Source organism: Monodelphis domestica, chromosome 1, assembly GCF_027887165.1.
Source record: "Monodelphis domestica isolate mMonDom1 chromosome 1, mMonDom1.pri, whole genome shotgun sequence".
Taxonomy (NCBI): Eukaryota; Metazoa; Chordata; class Mammalia; order Didelphimorphia; family Didelphidae; genus Monodelphis; species Monodelphis domestica.
This window is the reverse complement of record NC_077227.1, coordinates 355,220,255-355,239,527: the sequence shown is the minus strand read 5'-3', so window position 1 is coordinate 355,239,527 and position 19,273 is coordinate 355,220,255. Positions and strand designations below refer to the sequence as shown.

At 36.2% G+C, this 19,273-nt stretch overlaps 1 protein-coding gene across 2 annotated transcripts in view; it reads right to left on the bottom strand.

Moving 5' to 3' along the window:
- The window catches only part of GALNT10 (polypeptide N-acetylgalactosaminyltransferase 10), a 175,903-nt gene that overhangs the window by 41,688 nt on the left and 114,942 nt on the right, over positions 1-19,273 (bottom strand). For both annotated transcript variants that reach the window (XM_056811498.1, XM_056811499.1), the window contains exon 5: positions 2,108-2,293. In XM_056811498.1, coding sequence (XP_056667476.1) covers positions 2,108-2,293 — 186 coding nt within the window. The remainder of the gene's footprint in view (positions 1-2,107; positions 2,294-19,273) is intronic.

Below are 19,273 nucleotides of genomic sequence, written 5' to 3'. Positions count from 1 at the left end.
GAAATTTAAGAGATCACCATGTTTTTCTAATAATTGTGGTTTTCTATTAGATGATTTACTATTCAGACTTGCAAATAATCTACACACTGTTGGTCTCAAAAGATGATGGTCTGAATTGTGCAGAAAGACATTATGATTTTATGAATGAAACCTATGGCCTCATCTATCACTCATTAATGAGAAGGCAGCCTTATGTCTACACCCATGGCACATATCATCTTACGAAAAAAAGGTAATTATTTTTCCATGTATGTTTGCTGGTTATAAAAATTATCCTCATATGCTTCCATAGAAACATGGTTAAGCACTATTTAGACTAGAAGCTCAGCTTTGTGTCACATAACTAAATTCTTTTTATGAGTCACTGAATGACCCCACAAATGCCATACTCCTCCAAAACACTATAAATTATGCAATTTAATGATGTGTGTTTTTTATAATGAGAGGCAGATGCATATGTTCTCTGGGTTTAATTAAATGAAGACTATTCCCTAGAAATACTGGGCTTTATCTTTCACCCAGTAAACTGGCCATTTGGGGCTAGAAGCTCACAGGTGGGTGATAGAAGTTCTCTTGATTTGTGTTAGAAAGCAAATCTACATTCCCTATTGTACTTTATTGGGTTCTTCTTCACTTAGACTCCTTAATATAGAAGGTTCTACAATGCCAAATTCTTAATCTTCTGTTCTTCTCTCTCAATACTCTCTGGCTTCTAGTACTTATCTACTTTCATGCCTTCAATTATTAGTTCTATGCTGATGACCCCTCAATCTAGCTCTCTGGTCTTATTCCTTTGAGGAAATTCTAGTGCCTAATGCCCATCTTCACTACAAACTCAAAATACTTAAAATTAAAATTATTCCCATTCATCCAAACTAGGTTTCTTGCCAACTTCCCTATCTCTGTTAAATTGCAAAACATTGGTGTGATTTCTGGTTTTCCCTGTTCCTTTATATTCACCATTAAGACCGTCTAAATATTCCTACAAAATGTTTTCATGTATGTTCTCAATATTCCTTGCCACTACCACAGACCAGCCTTCTACCGTCCCTTTCTCTTGTTTCCTTCTATGGTACTTCTAATCTCAGAATAATAGAAGTTTTGAGTATGAAGGGATAACTAGTCCCTTACCCAAAGTGAATACCACCTCTACCATATCCCACTACTGTTTTTTTTAACCTGACACCACATTGCTAACTAGTGGTTTTTTTAAACCTGACACCACGTTGCTGATTCCTGCTTAGGTCATAGTCTTTAAAACCTTCATTCTGCTCTTCCCTCCCCCATATAGTTACTGTACCATATTTCCTATAGTCTGCACTTACGACTTCTGGGCCCACAGGTAGGATTTAAGTCTGTCCCTGTAAAATGGCATCTGGATTATTATTTCACTGTTTTGATCTTTCTAGATCTCCATTTTGTCTTCCAACATATTAACCACTCTTCTTAGTTCTTTGTCACTGACAAATCTGTTAAAGAGGCCAAATCTCTATCTACATCCAAATCAGTGATACAAAGATTGAAAAGAACAGAGACTCTCTTTTTCAAGCCTGTGCTACCTACCATTCAAGCTTTGCCTGCAGGAAGTTCACTTGAGAACTCCCTTTAGATCACACTGATTTATTAATTACTACTTCTTGAATATGATTATTCAGCCAATTTTGAATCTCCTAACCACACAAATAACTTCCTTAAATCCAGGACTAATATGCTCATGGTATCTTCATGAATTATTAGGTAACCCACTTAAAGAAGGAAATGAGGTTATTTCATTATAATTCATAAGTGTACCCCAGCTCCACCAATTTAACTTTTCTTCTCTTTTCTCCCCTGCCCTTCCTTCTCTCCTTCTTATGTACTTCCCTTTTTCCTTTAATTTTGGGCCCATTAATCTTCAATTTCCAACAAGATGGTAAACTGTTTGAAGGAAAGGATCATATTTTATATTTTTCTATCATGGTGCCCAACACAGATCTGGGAATACACTGTGTTCCATAAATGTTTCTGTTGATTGAGTTCATATAGAGACAAGTCAAGAAAGCAGTCAGAGACTGAGAGTCTATATTCATTGTCCAACAATTATTCAGGGCATTACCATGCTCTTTACCTAGTAAAGGTGGAAGCCAGTTGACATTCGCTTCACAGTGAGAGTCCAAAAATGTAATGACATCTCCAATGGCCACTGAAGCCCCCAGCATCCGAGTCCTTATGAGTCCCTCCCTCTTCTTGGTTCGGAGGATTCTCACACTTGGAAATTGGGCCATGTAATCTTCCAAAGGTTTCTTCAGGTGTTCTGTGCATAGATAAAAAAAAAAAAAGACAGTTTGGGGGTGCTATTAAGAATAGCTCCTTATACTAGGGCTCTTCTCTATATCATCTTCCTTTGGAGACTGAAGCTGAAGATCATTAACAAAGCTATATTCCAAGACAAGGAAGGAAGAAGCAGGATATGATGGTACATGATATTCTGACATACTGAATTGGAGACTTCATCTGGAGATTTGGGCTCTAATCCTGGATTTGCAATTTGCCTACTATTTGATCTAAGTCACTTAACCATAACAACTCTCAAATTCTTCCTCTTTATAATGAGGGGATTGAGCTCTAAGGTTCCCTTAATTCTAACATTGTATGTTCCAGGATCTATTCTACCTCTGAAATTACATTTTATGGGTGTGTGATTTCTGAGCCTAATGTTATATATATTTTAAAGTCTTTTCCAGCTCTAGAATTCTTTGATTTGGTCATTCATGCAAATGATCACAGCTCTTGGCTCTGGGCAGCACAGTCTGATTTTGCTATATTTCCTCTGAAGTCAGTGCTTGGTAATGATTGGCTTCCTCTGATTCATAGACTCAAGTCCTGAGCCGTTTTCACTCTTTAAGAATTAGCATTTTTTTAAAGACCCCATACTCCAAAAAAGCATTTTATTGATACTTTTGTTTTTTATAATCCTTTTTACTTCCTAATATGGCCCTCCTCCCCTACTCAGTGAGCTGTACATTAGGGCAAAGAATAAAAAACAGAAGAGAAAAAAAGCAGTTCAGCTAAACTTACACCTTGATCACATCACATAGGATATGCAATGTTAATCCCTTCCCTTAACCTTTCTAAAAGCAAGGAAGACTCTTGTCCATCCAGGGGCAAGGTTCCCAATGTTCTTTATAAAAAATTTTGTTCCCATTCTTCTAGCTCCTTTGATTTAAAAACCTCCCAAATTCAACATTTCAAAGAACACTTTTTGGTGTCCAATATGTACAATATCTTGTGATTGGCAATGAGTAAAAGAGAAAGATGAACAGTAGCCTGACTCTCAGGGAACTCACAGTCTAGTGAGACAGAAAAGATATGAACACAAACAGGTATAATAAAAAAACAGATCAGAAATGTAAAATGTCCTGTGAGACCTGAGGAAGGAGAGGTCACTTCTTGGAGGCTTCATAGGGAAGGTGGCATTGTAGCTGGGCTTTGAAGGATTTCAATAGAACGTTCTCTAAGACCCAGGACATTTGAGCATTTTTTCCCTCCATAGCTTGTGCAGCTGGAGCAATTACCATATACACAGAGATTAGTTAATGGGTTCAGTAAATTTGGAACTTCTCACTGTTTGCTCACAAAGATTAATACAGTTTTCCTTAGCCTGTGGCAGCTTCTGCTGAAACCAGAAATCAATTCCTCCTAATTCAGCTGCTAAATCTTTCCAATGGAGTTTTTCTATGAGATCAGACAAGATATTAAGAGGAATGATGACATTACAGATACACTATTCTCTGGTCAGGAACTCTATCAAAATCAAGACTAAAAGAAAGAAAAGAAATCTACAGCTATCATCTTTGACTGTGGCTCATTTGCTACCAACTGAACAATTCAGGCCACTAAAATGACAATGGCATTTTGTTTTTCTATGATGTACACCTCAAATAAGACCTTTCTTTGTTTAAGTCTTTGAAGCCTATCCCAAGGTAGAGGTATCACTAAATTCCCCTTGACACAAATGGCTGTTGCTAACTTGAAACCTATTAATTAATTCCTGTTGAGGGTCATGGAAGTTTGAATAAATTATTTGGGAGGCAATTAGGCTTCTCTTTTTCAATCTTTATTAGAAGGCTCATTTCCATAAAATCAAAGATATGATAATTTAATAGAATCAACTCCTCTGATAAGGAAGGCTTTATTATATAGTCATGTAATGAGAGAGAAGGGATTTGTAATCATAAAATAGAACTTCAAAGTTGGGAAGGAATGTAGAATAGAGAATGTTTACAGGTAGAAAGATCCTTTTGAGATGATCACTTCTAATCAATTCATTTTACAAATGAGAACTTAATCTATTAAGATATCTAAACTTTATCCACCTCAGTTTTTTCAAATGTAAAATGGGGATAGCACCTACCTTACAGGGCTGTTGTAAGGAACTAATGAGATAATAGTTACAAAATGCTTAGCCCAGTGCCTGATACATATAAGGTACTTAATAAATTCTTGTTTGCTTTTTACCCCTTCAATGCTTATAGTTTCCCTAATATTGGACTAATTTTGCATTCTTGATAGAAATTCAACCTGGTAACAAATGTTAGACTCTTTTTGATATGATTGCTGTGGACTCGTTGCAAGTATTTTAATCAAAATGTCTGTGGCAATATTTATATTAGAGATATGAGTTTATAGTTTTCCCTCTGTATTGAGACCATATTTGTATCATATAAAAAATTTGGTGGGCCTCCTTTTCCCTTTTTCCCCCTTTAGTTTATGTACTATCATAACTGATTATTCTTTGTTTTTGATAGAATTCATTTATAAATACATCTGGTCATTTATGGATACCCCCTACCCCACAGACCTGAGACTGGGTTATTTAAGCCCTCTATTTCATGTTCTGTTAACCTGGGGATTTTATATTTTTGTAAATATTCATTCATTTGATTTGTTATTGGTTTTTATTGGAATATAGTTGGGCACAATAATTTCTAATAATTTTCTTTATTTCTGCTTTCTTTGTTGTGAATTCTTCATTTTTGATATTTGGTTTTCCTCTTTCCTTTGTAAAAATCAAATTATCTAATGGTTTATCTATTTAAACACTTAAATTCTGTCTTAGAATCAATACTGTGTATTGGTTCCAAGGCATAAAAGTGTTAAGGGCTAGGCAATGGGTGTTAAGTGACTTGTCCAGGGTCTCTAGGAAATGTCTGAAGCCAGATTTGAATCTAGGATCTCCTATCTCTAGGCTTGGTTCTCAATCCACTGAGCCACTCAGCTGCCCCAGGTTTATCATTTTTGTTGTTAGGAAAGAATCCAACCCAGTTATATTATTTTGGTAATTAATCTGATTGGGTTTTTTTTATTAGGACTTGAAATATGTTGTCTTTATGGAACTTATTTTAGTTGTAGGATCAATTTATTGATCTCTCCTTTCCTTCTATTATTAGTGAAAAGTGTTTAGAAAAAATAGAGAAAAAAAATTTTTTTCCTCAGAAGTACTGCTTTGGTTGTATCCCCAAAATTCTGTGTACTGTCTTATTGTTGTTCAAATTATTGATGAAATGTTCTGTTGTTTCTATGCTTTATTCTTTGACTGAATAATTCCTAGGCATTGAATTATTTAGCTTATGGTTAATTTTTAATCCTTTTTTCAACAATCCTTTACTGAATGTAATTTTTACTGCATTGTGGTCAATAAATAATGTATCTAATATTTCTGCTTTTCTGCATTGTTTGTGAGGTTTTAATGGCCTAATATAAAGTTGCTTTTGAAAAGGTGTCATTCAGTATGAAATATATGAATATTACTTTATACTCCCATTCAGTAATCACCAGAGACTTACCACATATATCTTTTCTAAATTTCTATTCAGTTCTTTTAACTTTTTTCTTTTTTTGGTTAGATTTATCTAGGTCTGAAAGGAGTACATTAAGGTCCCCACCTCTTAAAGTTTTAATGTCTTCTTCCTGTAGCTTGTTTAGCATTTCCTTTAAATATCTGGATGACAGGTCATTAGGTAATATGTTAAATAGTTGCATTAATTTATTGTCTATAAAACCCTTAAGTACAGTTTCCTTGTGATGTCTATTTTTGCTGTTTGTATGAAATAATGTGTTACTCTTTATTTTCTGAGTTTGTCTAAGGCATAACAGAGTTTGCTTTGGTCCCTTATTTTGACACTTTGTTAATCTTTATGGTTCTAGTATGTTTCTTGTAAACAACATATTGTTGGATTCTGCCTTCTTATCTATTATACCAAACCATTTTCATTTAACTGTGATCACTGTGTATTTTCTTCTATTCCGTTATATTATACTTTTCCCTCTTTTTTAATTATGAAGAAGACTGTGAATAAGGAGTGTATTTGGTACCAGTGATTTATGACTGATGCAGCCTCCTCTGCTCCCCACCCCTGCCCCTTTCTCTTTACCTCATCCAAACCTCAACCATAGTTCCTTACCTTTGTTTCTTTCCTTTTAATTCATATTCACAATCTACCCTCCTCCATAACCTATAATGCCCTTTGTTTAATTTAGATGAAAGTGAAGTTCAAGCCCTTCACCCCTTCCTTCTTGTTTGTATAGTTTTGTACTTGCATATCCAATTATGTTAGGTAGTATATCTCTCCATCTTTTTCCATTTTCTTCCCTAGTGTTGTTTTTCCTCCCCCTCCTCATTTCTTCTCTCATTAAAACACAAGACCACTTTTGCCTCTTTTTATTTAACTCATTCTATGACACCTGATAAATTTAAGATTCTAAAGGGACACTTGTTTCCTCTTTCCTATTACAATGTTAGCTTAGTCCTGTGAGATTTAAAATGGTTGAGGTCTTAAACTGTAGTGATTAAAATAGTGGAAGATATAAATTGTGATAGATATAAGAGAGGGTGAGTAAATTTGACCACAGAAAATATGTTTCACTACAGTGTCTTGGTTTTTAAATCAAATATAAGGTGGTCGCCAGGGAAATATTCCCAATTATTCAAATACCCAAGTCAACTGGCTTTTATAGAGATTTTTAATTAATAATATAATGAGGAATTAGAGAAAGAGAGAAAGAGTAGGAAAGGAATAATTATGAAGGGCCTCAAGCCAATATGGCCTAGACCTGAGTCTTAAGAGAGAGAATCAGTCAGTCAGTCTTTTAACACTCACCACAAGGTCTACCTAAACAAGGATTCTAGTGACACCAGGCCAGCTCCATCTCAGCTGACTTCACCAGAGAGCCTTCCAGCCAGAGACTGTTCCAAAAGGCCTCTCTCCAGAGCCTCCAGAGGGACAGAGTCCCCTTAGAGGAGCTCCAGCGAGACCTCCTTAGAGATTGTCCTCCAAGAGCTTCCCTTCTCCAGGGCCTCTCTCAAGAGATTCTTCCCAAGCGATCCTCATCAGAGATCCTCCAAAAGGAATTCCTCCAAAAGGATATATCCTCAAGAGATTCTGCTTTTTCTTATGTAGGGGTTTTTCTCCCATGTCACCTCCCCTAAGTCCCTACATCTACCAATCACTGTAGACACTTTCCAAAGGACTGCCCATCTAAATTCCTGCTAAGTCGACCAAACTCCTCAGTAAGTCTGGATCAGAAAAAATGCTGCTGTGTCGACCAATCTCCTCAGTAAGTCTGAATGAGAGAAAACACAGCTGAGTCAACTAATCTCATCAAGAGAAAACTTGCCTGACCCTTTTAGGTACCTAGCATCCCATTGTATCAATTCTAAAAACAGGCCTGGCTCAAAGAACTTCTTGCATTATTATAAGCATGGGTCCAAGTACTTTCATTGTTTAGCAAGGAGTTTTCTCTCCTAAAGCAGTCTTAAGTACAGGTAGAGTAGGGGTCCTCCCATAGCAAGGAGTTTTTCTCCCCTAAAGCAGTTTTAAGTATGGGTGGAGTAGAGGTCCTCCCATTTCTGATCCTGGCGAGTTCTCACATCAAAATGGGGAATGTTTCTCAGTAGGGAATTTGTTCCAATTAAGAATTCCCTGATGGGGAAATTTTTAACATTCACAAGTCTGAGAGAATTCAAGATTTACAGTCCTCACATAGACTCTTCAGAATACTAATATATTTACCTTTTGTTTCTTTTGACTTGTGTATTTCAGATTTTCTATTAAGTTGTTTTGTAAATCAGGAATGCCTAGAAGTTTCATTGAAGGTTCATTTTAGCCCCCATAGGATTATATTCATCTTTTCAGGGTAATTATTTTTGGTTTTGGGCCTGTATCTTTTACCTTTTGAAATACTACCCTCCAAGCTCTCCTTTTCTGTATAGTGGTAACTGTTGAATGGTTCCTTAGTACTTTTTTTTTTCAATTCGGTCAATTTCAAACATTATTCCTTGGTTCCAAAAATCATTTCTATTCTTCCCTCCCCTATTCCTCCCCTCCCATAGCCGATGCGCAATTCCACTGGGTATTGCATGTGTCCTTGATCAGAACCCATTTCCATGTTGTTGGAATATGCACTAGGATGATCATTTAGAGTCTATATCCCCAATCATATCCCCTTCGACCCATGTCATTGAGCAGTTGTTTTTCTTTGGTTTTGAAAAACTCGCAGTTTTTCCTCTGAATGTTGATAGTGTTTTTTCTCCTGTATCCTCGGGGTTGTTCAAGATCAATGCATTACCACTAATGGAGGAGTCCATTACATTTGATTGTACCACAGTGTTATTAGTCTCTGTGTACAATGTTCTCCTGGTTCTGCTCCTTTCATTCTGCATCACTTCCTGGAGGTTGTTCCAGTCTCCATGGAATTCCTCCACTTTATTATTCCTTTGAGCACAATAGTATTCCATCACCAACATATACCACAATTTGTTCAGCCATTCCCCAATTGAAGGGCATCCCCTCATTTTCCAATTTTTTGCCACTACAAAGAGCACAGCTATGAATATTTTTGGACATGTCTTTTTCCTTATTATCTCTTTGGGGCACAAACCCAGCAGTGCTATGGCTGGGTCAAAGGGCAGACAGTCTTTTATTGCCCTTTGGGCATAGTTCCAAATTGTCCTCCAGAATGGTTGGATCACTGCACAACACCACCAGCAGTGAATTAATGTCTCCATTTTACCTCTTCCCCTCCAGCATTCATTACTTTCCATAGCTGTCTTGTTAGCCAATCTGCTAGGCGTGAGGTGATACCTCAGAATTGTTTTGATTTGCATCTCTCTGATTATAAGAGATTTAGAACATTTTTTCATATGCCTTTTAATGGTTTTAATTTCTTTGACAGAAATTTGCCTATTCATGTCTCTTGCCCATTTATCAATTGGAGAATGGCTTGATTTTTTGTACAATTGGTTTAGTTCTTTGTAAATTTGAGTAATTAAATCTTTGTCAGAGGTTTTTGTTATGAATATTGTTTCCCAATTTGTTATTTCCCTTCTGATTTTAGTTACATTGGTTTTGTTTGTACAAAAACTTTTAAATTTGATGTAGTTGAAATTATTGATTTTACATTTTGTGGCTCTTTCTAAGTCTTGCTTGGTTTTCAAATCTTTCCCTTCCCAAAGATTTGACACGTATACTATTCTGTGTTGCCCTAGTTTACTTATAGTTTCCTTCGTTATGCTCAAGTCACTCACCCATTCTGAGTTTATCTTGTTGTACGGTGTGAGGTGTTGATCCAAACCTAGTCTCTCCCAAATTGTCTTCCCAATTTTCCCAACAGTTTTTGTTGAATAGTGGATTTTTGTCCCAAAAGCTGGTCTCTTTGGGTTTGTCATAGCATGTTTTGCTGAGGTCCCTTACCCCAAGTCTATTCCATTGATCCTCCTTTCTGTCTCTTAGCCAGTACCAAATTGTTTTGATGACCACTGCTTTATAGTTTAGTTTGAGATCTGGGACTGCAAGGCCACCTTCCTTCGCATTTTTTTTTTTCATGATTTCCCTGGTTATCCTTGATCTTTTGTTCTTCCAAATGAACTTTGTTATGGTTTTTTCTAATTCAGTAAAGAAATTTTTTGGAAGTTCGATGGGTATGGCACTAAATAAATAGATAAGTTTGGGTAGGATGGTCATTTTTATTATATTAGCTCATCCTACCCATGAGCAGTTAATGTTTTTCCAATTGCTTACATCTAGTTTTAATTGTGTGGAAAGTACTTTGTAGTTGTGTTCATATAGTTCCTGTGTTTGTCTCGGCAGATAGATTCCTAAGTATTTTATATTGTCTAGGGTGATTTTGAATGGAATTTCTCTTTCTAATTACTGCTGCTGTGATGTGTTGGATATATATAGAAATGCTGATGACTTATGTGGGTTTATTTTGTATCCTGCAACTTTGTTAAAGTTGTTGATTATTTGGACTAGCTTTTTAGTTGATTCTCTAGGATTCTTTAAGTAGACCATCATGTCATCTGCAAAGAGTAATAGCTTGATCTCCCCATTGCCAATTTTAATACCTTCAATTTCTTTTTCTTCTCCAATTACTATTGCTAGTGTTTCTAGTACAATGTTAAATAATAGAGGTGATAATGGGCATCCTTGTTTCACTCCTGATCTTATTGGGAATGCATCTAGTTTATCCCCAATTGCAGATGATATTGGCTGATGATTTTAAATAGATACTGTTTGTTATTTTTAGGAAAGACCCTTCTATTCCTATACTTTCTAGTGTTTTCAATAGGAATGAGTGTTATATTTTGTCAGAGGCTTTTTCTGTGTCTATTGAGATAATCATGTGATTTTTGTTGGTTTGCTTGTTGATATGGTCAATTATGTGGATGGTTTTCCTAGTATGGAACCATCCTTGCATTCCTGGTATAAATCCTACCTGATCATTGTGAATAACCCTCCTGATCACTTGCTGGAGGCTTTTTGCTAGTATCCTATTTAAGATTTTTGCATCTATGTTCATTAGGGAGATTGGTCTACAGTTTTCTTTCTCCATTTTTGACCTGCTTGGCTTTGGAATCAGTACCATATTTGTGTTGTAAAAGGAATTTGGTAGAACCCCCTCTTTGCTTATTATGTTGAATAGCTTGTATAGTATTGGGATTAGCTGTTCTTTGAATGTTTGATAGAATTCACTTGTGAATCCATCAGGCCCCTGGGGATTTTTTCTTAGGGAGTTCTTTGATGGCCTGTTCAATTTCTTTTTCCAATATGGGATTAAGAATTCTATTTCTTCTTCTGTTAATCTAGGCAATTTATGTTTTTGTAAATATTCATCCATATCACCTAGATTGGCATATTTATTGCCATATAGTTGGGCAAGATAGTTTTTAATGATTGCCTTAATTTCCTCTTCATTGGAGGTGAGGTTCTCCTTTTCGTCTATGATACTGTTAATTTGTTTTTCTTCTTTCCTTTCTTAATTAGATTGACCAGTACTTTGTCTATTTTGTTTTTGTCAAAATACCAGCTTATTTATTAGTTCAATGGTTCTGTCACTTTCGATTTTATTGATTTCTCCCTTAATTGTTGGGATCTCTCATTTGGTTTTCTTCTGGGGGGTTTTAATTTGTTCGCTTTCAAGTTTTTTGATTTGCACGTCCAATTCATTAACCTCTGCCCTCCCTAATTTGTTAACATATGAACTCAAGTATATAAAATTTCCCTTGAATATTGCTTTGGCTGCATCCCATAAGGTTTGAAAGGATGTCTCATCATTGTCATTGTCTTCAATGAAATTACTAATTGTTTCTATGATTTGTTCTCTAACTAATTGATTTTAGAGAATCATATTATTTAATTTCAAATTAATTTTGGATTTGGCTCTCCATGTACCCTGTTATTTTTATTGCCTTATGATCTGAAAAGGTTGCATTTATTATTTCTGCTTTTTTGCATTTGTATGCCATCTTTTTATGACCTAGTATATGGTCAATCTTTGTGAATATACCATGTGCTGATCAAAGAAGGTGTATTCCTTTTTGTCCCTATTTATTTTTCTCCATATGTCTATTAACTCTAATTTTCTAAGATTTTATTCACTTCTTTTACCTCTTTCTTATTTATTTTTTTATTTGATTTATCTAAATTTGATAGTGGTAGGTTCAGGTCTCCCGCTAGTATAGTTTTACTATCTATTTCCTCCTTCAATTCTTCTAGTTTCTACATTAGAAATTTGGGTGCTATACCATTTGGTGCACACATGTTGTGTGATATTTACTCATTGTCTATACTCCCTTTTATCAGGATGTATTTACCTTCCCTATCCCTTTTAATCAGGTCTATTTTTATTTTGGGTTTGTCAGATATCATAATTGCAACTCCTGCCATCTTTCTATCAGTTGAGGCCCAATAGGTTTTGCTCGAACCGTTAATTCTGAGCTTGTGAATATCTACCTGGCTCTGGTGTGTTTCTTGCAGACAACATATGGTAGGATTTTGGATTCTAATCCACTCTCCTATTTGTCTACATTTTAAGGGTGAGTTCATCCCATTTACATTCAATGTTATGATTGTCACTTGTGAATTTCCTAGCATTTTGATATCCTCTCCTAGTTCTATCCTTTCTTCTTTTGCTATAACCTTTTAAACCAGTGGTTTACTTTTAATCAATACCCTTAATCCCCTCCCTTGATATGTTTCCCTTTCTGGTCCCTCCCTTTTTGTTCCCTTCTTGTTGGTTATTTTTTTTAGGGTCTGTTAAGTTCCCTCCCTCCACTCCTACCCTCCCTTTTCATACTCCCTTCTCCCTACCCTCCTTAGTTTACCCTTCTCCCTTACCCTGTAGGATAAGATAGAATTCAGGATCCCAATGGATCTAGATGCTCTTCCCTCTCAGAGTTGATTTCACTGAGAGCTAGGTTTAAGTATTACCTATTAGCACTCTCTTCCTCTCCTTCTTATAAGAGTATTCTTCCCCTCCCCTTCCCATATGTATCTTTGTGTGAAAAAGATTATTCTCTTTATTTTATTTCTATTTCTTCAAGTATTTCTTGGTACCATCATCGATTTCCACCCCACCCTTTTTCTTTTTCCCCACATTTTTTTGTACATATAATCTTCTAGCCCTTAATGCTCCAGGCTTTCCCTATGAGTGATTCTTCTAATTACTATAATTATGAATACAATTTTTGAGCTTTACAAATAACATTTCCCCATATGTTTATATATATAATTTGATCTAGTTGTGGCCCTTATAGAAGAGAGTTTGAATAAAGAAAAAAAAACATTATTCTCCTTTTCCCTTTCTTTCATATTTACCTTTTCATGTTTCTCTTGCTCTTTGTGTTTGGATATCAAATTTCCCCCTGAGTTCTGGTCTTTTCTTTACAAATACTTGGAAATATTCTATTTTGTTGAATGCCCATACTTTCACCTGGAAGTATATAGTCAGTTTTGATAGACAGGTGATTCTTGGTTGAAGACCCAGTTTTCTTGCCTTTCTGAATATCGTGTTCCAGGCCTTGCGGTCCTTCAGTTTGGAAGCTGCCAGGTCTTGTGTGATACTGATTGGTGCTCCTTGGTATTTGAATTGTCTCTTTTTGGCTTCTTGTAGGATTTTCTCCTTAGCTTGAAAGTTTTGGAATTTAGCAATTACATTCCTGGGAGTTGTCTTTTGGGGATTTAGTGTAGAGGGTGTTCTATGAACTCTTTCAATGTCTGTTTTGTCCCCTTGTTCTAGAACATCAGGGCAGTTTTTTTGGGATGATTTCTTGTATTATGATGTCAAGATTTCTGTTTATTTCTGGCTTTTCAGGTAGAGCAATGATTCTCAGATTGTCTCTCCTTCCTCTGTTTTCCTGATCTGTCACCTTGTCAGTGAGATATTTTATGTTTTCTTCTAATTTATCAGTCTTTTGACTTTGCTTTATTAATTCTTGCTGTTTTGCAAGATCACTGTCTTCCAGTTGCCTAATTCTGGTCTTTAAAGACTGGTTTTCCTTTTCAGTTTGGTCTATCCTGCTTTTTGAGACTTCCAGCTGTTCCTCCAATTGGGAGTTCTTGTCCCTCAGGTTGTTGTATTCTCTTTGCATTATTTCCAATTTTTTATGCCAGAAGGCTTCCATCTTTTTGATAACTGCCAATTTAAATTCTTCAAGAGCTTGTGGACAATTTCCATTTCTTTTGGAAGGTTTTGGAGCATTTATTTGGGTTTCCTCTTCTGCTATTTCCTCTGTTGTCTGTATTTTCCCTCTGTAAAAACTATCCAAAGTCAATCCCTTCTTCTTGCTTTTCTTGGTGTTGGGAAGTTGTTCCTGGCCACTCTTTGCCATCTCTATGGTTTTTCCTTCTCTTTTCAGTCAGAAATCTGAGTGAGGAGGGCTGGCTCTCTGTGTATGGATCTAATGATCAAGGCTTTTGCCTTAGGCAAGTTTTTGATTCTCCGCAGCTGCGCTACCCTCCTGGGGGTGCCCAAGGTCTGCGCTCCCCTGCCTGCCAGTGTTTCGGGTGTTACTGCTCTCAGGGGTAAGTCTTTGGTGGTCTTAGTGGACTCCCAAGACCTAGAGCTGCCCAGTGCTCACTCCAGGGGTGCCCCTCCCTCCCTCATTGATTCTGGGGTGAGCTGACTTTAACTCTGGCTCTGTAGGTGTGGTGGGGGAGGGTAGATCGGCTCAAGTTTGGGTGGGAGCTTTTTCGTTCCCTTATAGTGTGGAAATGCCCGAATCCCACGTACCTTCAATGCTGCACCCTACTGGAGAGTCCCTCCATTCTTATGAGGATGGGTTTTTTTTGGGTCTTTTGAGGTTGTCTATATTGTTGGGTTTGAGGAGGGGAAGCGAGCCACATCTAATCTGCCGCCATGCTTACCCGGAAGTCCTTGCATAGCCTCCTTAGTACTTTTTACTGTTTCTTTCTGACTGTTTGCAATTCTGCACTGAGTGTCTCACTGGATAAAGCAAAGGGCCTCTGGATCCAGGAAGCCAAAACAAATTTGCCTGCAGATACTTCCTAGTTATACAATGCTGGGCAAGTTACCTAACCTCTATTTGCCTCAGATTTCTCTAATATAAAATGAGGATTTTAATAGTACCTACTTAGTGGGGTTGTTGTAAGGATCAAACAAGATATTTGTAAATCACTTAATATGGCACCTGACATATAGTAGGTTAGTGTCTTAATAAATTTTCCTTTCCTTCCTTTCTTTGACTTAGGAGTTCTGGATTTTGGCTATCATACTCTGGAAGTTTTTATTTGGAAATTTCTTTCAGGAGGTAACCAGTATATTTTTTATGTTCTGACTTTGCCTGCTGGTTCTAATAGATCTGGGCAATTTTCATTCAAGATTTCCGAAAATATAGTACCTACACTCTTTTTTAAAAGTAATGGATCTCAAACAATCCAATGATTTTTAGATTTTTTTTCTTCTAGACTTGTTTTCCAGGTCAGTTTTAAGAGATACAATACATATTACTCTATTTTTTAGTCTTTTGAATCTGTTTTCAGTATTTGTTTTTTCATTAACCTCTATTTGTTTTATTCCAGTTTTCTGAGTTTGTTGAATAGAGTCACTCTTTTTGTGATCTTTTTGTCTGTTGTAAATGAATAGGGAATAGAATTTTAATCAATTTAATAACTACTCATTGAGTAGCTCGTAAGGCCCAACATTGTTCTAGGATTTTTTAGAGGAAACAAAATATATTTATGGCTCTATGAATAAAGACAGGCAAGTGGGTGTAATGCCTCAAAGTCGTAAATTGCCTAACTTCAGAAAAGGCATTAAAACATGCCTAGTGTCTCAGTCTATAAAACAGGTACAGTACTAATGCGTGTATTTTTTAATGGCACATTTGCCAAAACACCTTGACATTTGTTAGAAATCTAAGATCATAGGAAACTGTGAAAAAAGTTAAATTCCTATCTTCAAAGAACCCAGAATGTAGAGAGAATACATTTCAAAGTGTTCTCAATAACCATTTCTAAAGGAGAACTATCAGTAAATCATTTGAATTGGTGCCTTTAAAATTTAAGATTCTGATACTATAGTAGCTAGAAAACACAAATGCAGTGAAAAAAGAAAAATGGAACTGAAATGTTTTGTTATTCCACCAATATGCTAGAATACTAGCTATTCAGTACTCATTGAAAGCATTGCTTGTATAACACTTACTGACTGTAAAACATTTTAAAATTTATGACCACATTTAATCCTCAAGCTGGGAGGTAGGCAAAAACAGATTTTACAGATGAAGAAACTAAAGCAATGAGAGGGAAGGGTATTTATCCAAGGCCACAAAATGAGAATGTGACAGGCAATGAGAAAGAGGGAAAAGAATAGCAGACTTGAACAGAAGAGAAATCTAGACTCAAATCTCCCCTCTAACACTTATTAGTTGTGTCACCATGAACAAGTTACTTGATCTATGCTTCAATGTAATATAGGTATAATAAAAAAAACTGCATTATCTACCTTTCAAGGTTGTTGTTAAAAAGGTTAAATGATATTTACATGCAAAACACTTTTTGAAACCATCATACTTTACATAAACAAGTATTATTCAGTCTAACAAAATTCAGACTTAATGGCTCCTCCCTACCCAAGTGTCTAATTAATACAAGATAATAATAAATAATACAGGAAGATGTAATGAGAGGTTAATTTCATTTGATGACTCTTTAATGATTAATATAAAGAAGATATAAAACAAAACTTATTTTATATGTCTACCAATTTTATATGCCTACCATCTTTCATTGGAAGAAGCATAGAGCTGAGTCTGACTGGAATAGAGAATCCCAATAGGTGCTATGGGTACCAAAGTTCCAACATTTGCTTTTGGAAGTAACTGTGCTCAACACTGTAGAACCTCTTAAAGGAGAACAAGAATTACTCAAAGGACTTCAGTTTAATCATCCATGAAGGAAAAAAAAACAAATGGATGAAGAAAGTCAAAGGTCTAGACCATGACATGCATTTGAAGTAAAACTTGTGGAACTTGTCCATGATGATATAGTTATCTTGGACAGGTACTGTGGATGTATGATGAACTGGGCCCAGAATTAACAGAAAGAAAATAGTCAAGACTGCCTTTGGGAAACTGACTTTTTGATTAAAAGCTTAGTTTCTCTTTGAAGCAAAGGTCCATCTTTTTAAATCTCAATTTTCTTTTTCTTTTAAAAATATTATTTATGTATTTTTAAGTCCTTACCTTCCATCTTGGAATCAATACTATGTATTGGTTCCAAGGTAGAAGAGTGGTAAGGGCTAGGCAATGGGGGTTAAGTGACTAGCTCAGGGTTATATAGCTGGGAAGTGCCGAGGCCAGATTTTAATCTAGGACCTCCTGTCTCTAGGCCTGGCTCTCAATCCACTGAGCCATCCAGCTGCCCGCTCAATATTCTTTTTAAGTAAAGTTTTGAGATGTGTGTTTTTTTTACTGTCATTTTTCTAACACCTTTTCACCAATAGCACTCTCTTATGTAATAAGGAAGTATATCAATAACACCTGAACATTTATGATTTGCTCTGCAGCCATATTTTACTACCTTTCTACCAAGAAGAAGGAGGCAACATCACTATTCTTTCAGAGATGCTCTATGGTTGTGAGGCATTGAACATCACAGTCAAAGAATTAAAATTTCATGTCACCCAAAAGCATAGGAGAGAATGGTGTGCATGGATAGCTTGTAATGTAACAGAAATGAGGAGGGGAAGTCATCAGATATGTATGACTGAACAAGAAAAGGAGACAGCCTGAGTGAGAATAATATTTCATTGGTTTACAGCAAGAATGTTCCATTAGTATCTAAGCAAAGTTAAGAACTCTAGAGCAGCTGTTCTCAACCTCTCAGTTTGAAGCAATGAGAATACATAATGCATATCAGGTATTTACATTCTGAATCATAACTGTAGCAAAATTACAGTTCTGAAGTAGCCACCAAAATAATTTTTTGGTTTGGGGTCACTGCAATATGAGGAACTGTATTGCGGGGTCATGGCATTAGAAAGGTTGAGAACCACTGCTCTAGAGAAAGGATTCCAGCCTGCTGGGAGGCCTCCTTGTGGAGGATTTTTGGGAAGACTTGGATAAGAGTTGTAGTTATACAGGATAAAATTTGGAAGGATTGCAATTGTATTACTGTAGGAAGTATTCACTGACTCACTGACTTGTCAGTTAAATACAGATCTTTTGATTTCAAATCCAGTTCTTTTCTTTTTAACTGCCTGATGATATACTGAGATGTTCTGATGAGATGCAGACAAGAGACTAGCATAGGCTCAGGGTGTAATTAATAGCCAGGGATCAGAATTAAGCTATTGGAACCCCTCAAGTTCAAGGCCTTTAGAATAATTAGCATTTCATGCTAACTAGACATAGCCAAGGAGAAGAGATATTCAATAGCAATTATGAAAACTCTATGATCATATAAGATTAATGAATAAATATGTATTTATTTAAAAAGTGATTATCAAAATGCTACTATATGTGTTAAATTTATGGTTGAACTGAATAATATTTTAGTTGGTCATCAGGGATTTAATTACTAAATCCCAAATGAATTACTAAAGTCAGAATGGAATTTATGGTAGTTTATTTTACAAGTAAGAGGGAAGACATTAAGGAAGAGAGAAAGAGAAGAAAAGGAGAGAGATAGCTGTTCCGGCCTCCTCTGAGCCAGGCAGGAGTTCAGAGGCCCCAGTCAAGGAAAAAGTCTCATGGAACAGGGGCACCAGGAAAAAACAGGTCCAGTCAGCATTCTTCTGAATGAAGAATTATTCTCCACTCCAGTAGAACTCCAGCAGAAGTGGAAGTCCAAGTTGAACTTCCAGAAGAACTAAGTGTCTTCAGGCCTTTGTTACTCTTTTTAAAAGACCTTTCTTCTTATGTCACTTCCCTTAAGCTTTACATCTACCAATCACAGCCAATGCTCCACTCTAGGACCACCCAGAAGGCAGTCAGTCGATTCTGATTCCTTACCCACTCTTTCACACATGGGTCACAGGCCTCCAACTCAGTGTGTAAATGGGTGTTCTTGCCTTTTTTTTGGTTAAATTCAAAATGGGTAGATCTCCATACTTAACTTTTAAGTACTGTGTTTACACTTATGGAGATTAAAATCTAAAAATAGTCAGATATCTCTATACTCAACTTTAAATGCAGTGTTTACTGAGGATTTGGGGATTAAATCTAAAGTGTTTACACTTATGGGGATTAGACCTAAAAATAGACAGGGGGTTATAATTTAATCTTCACAATCAAAGAAGAGCTAAGTATCTTCATTGTTACAATCAGGGGAGAGTCAAATCCAATCTTCACATATGCAAGGCACCATTGACAGTGAGGGTGAGGCAAAACTGGTACTAAAAACAGGTACACAGTCTTCTGACTCCCAGAGTGGAACTTCTTTATATTGTATGTGTGACTTAGTTGATCAAATCAATTTCTTTTCTTTTAGAA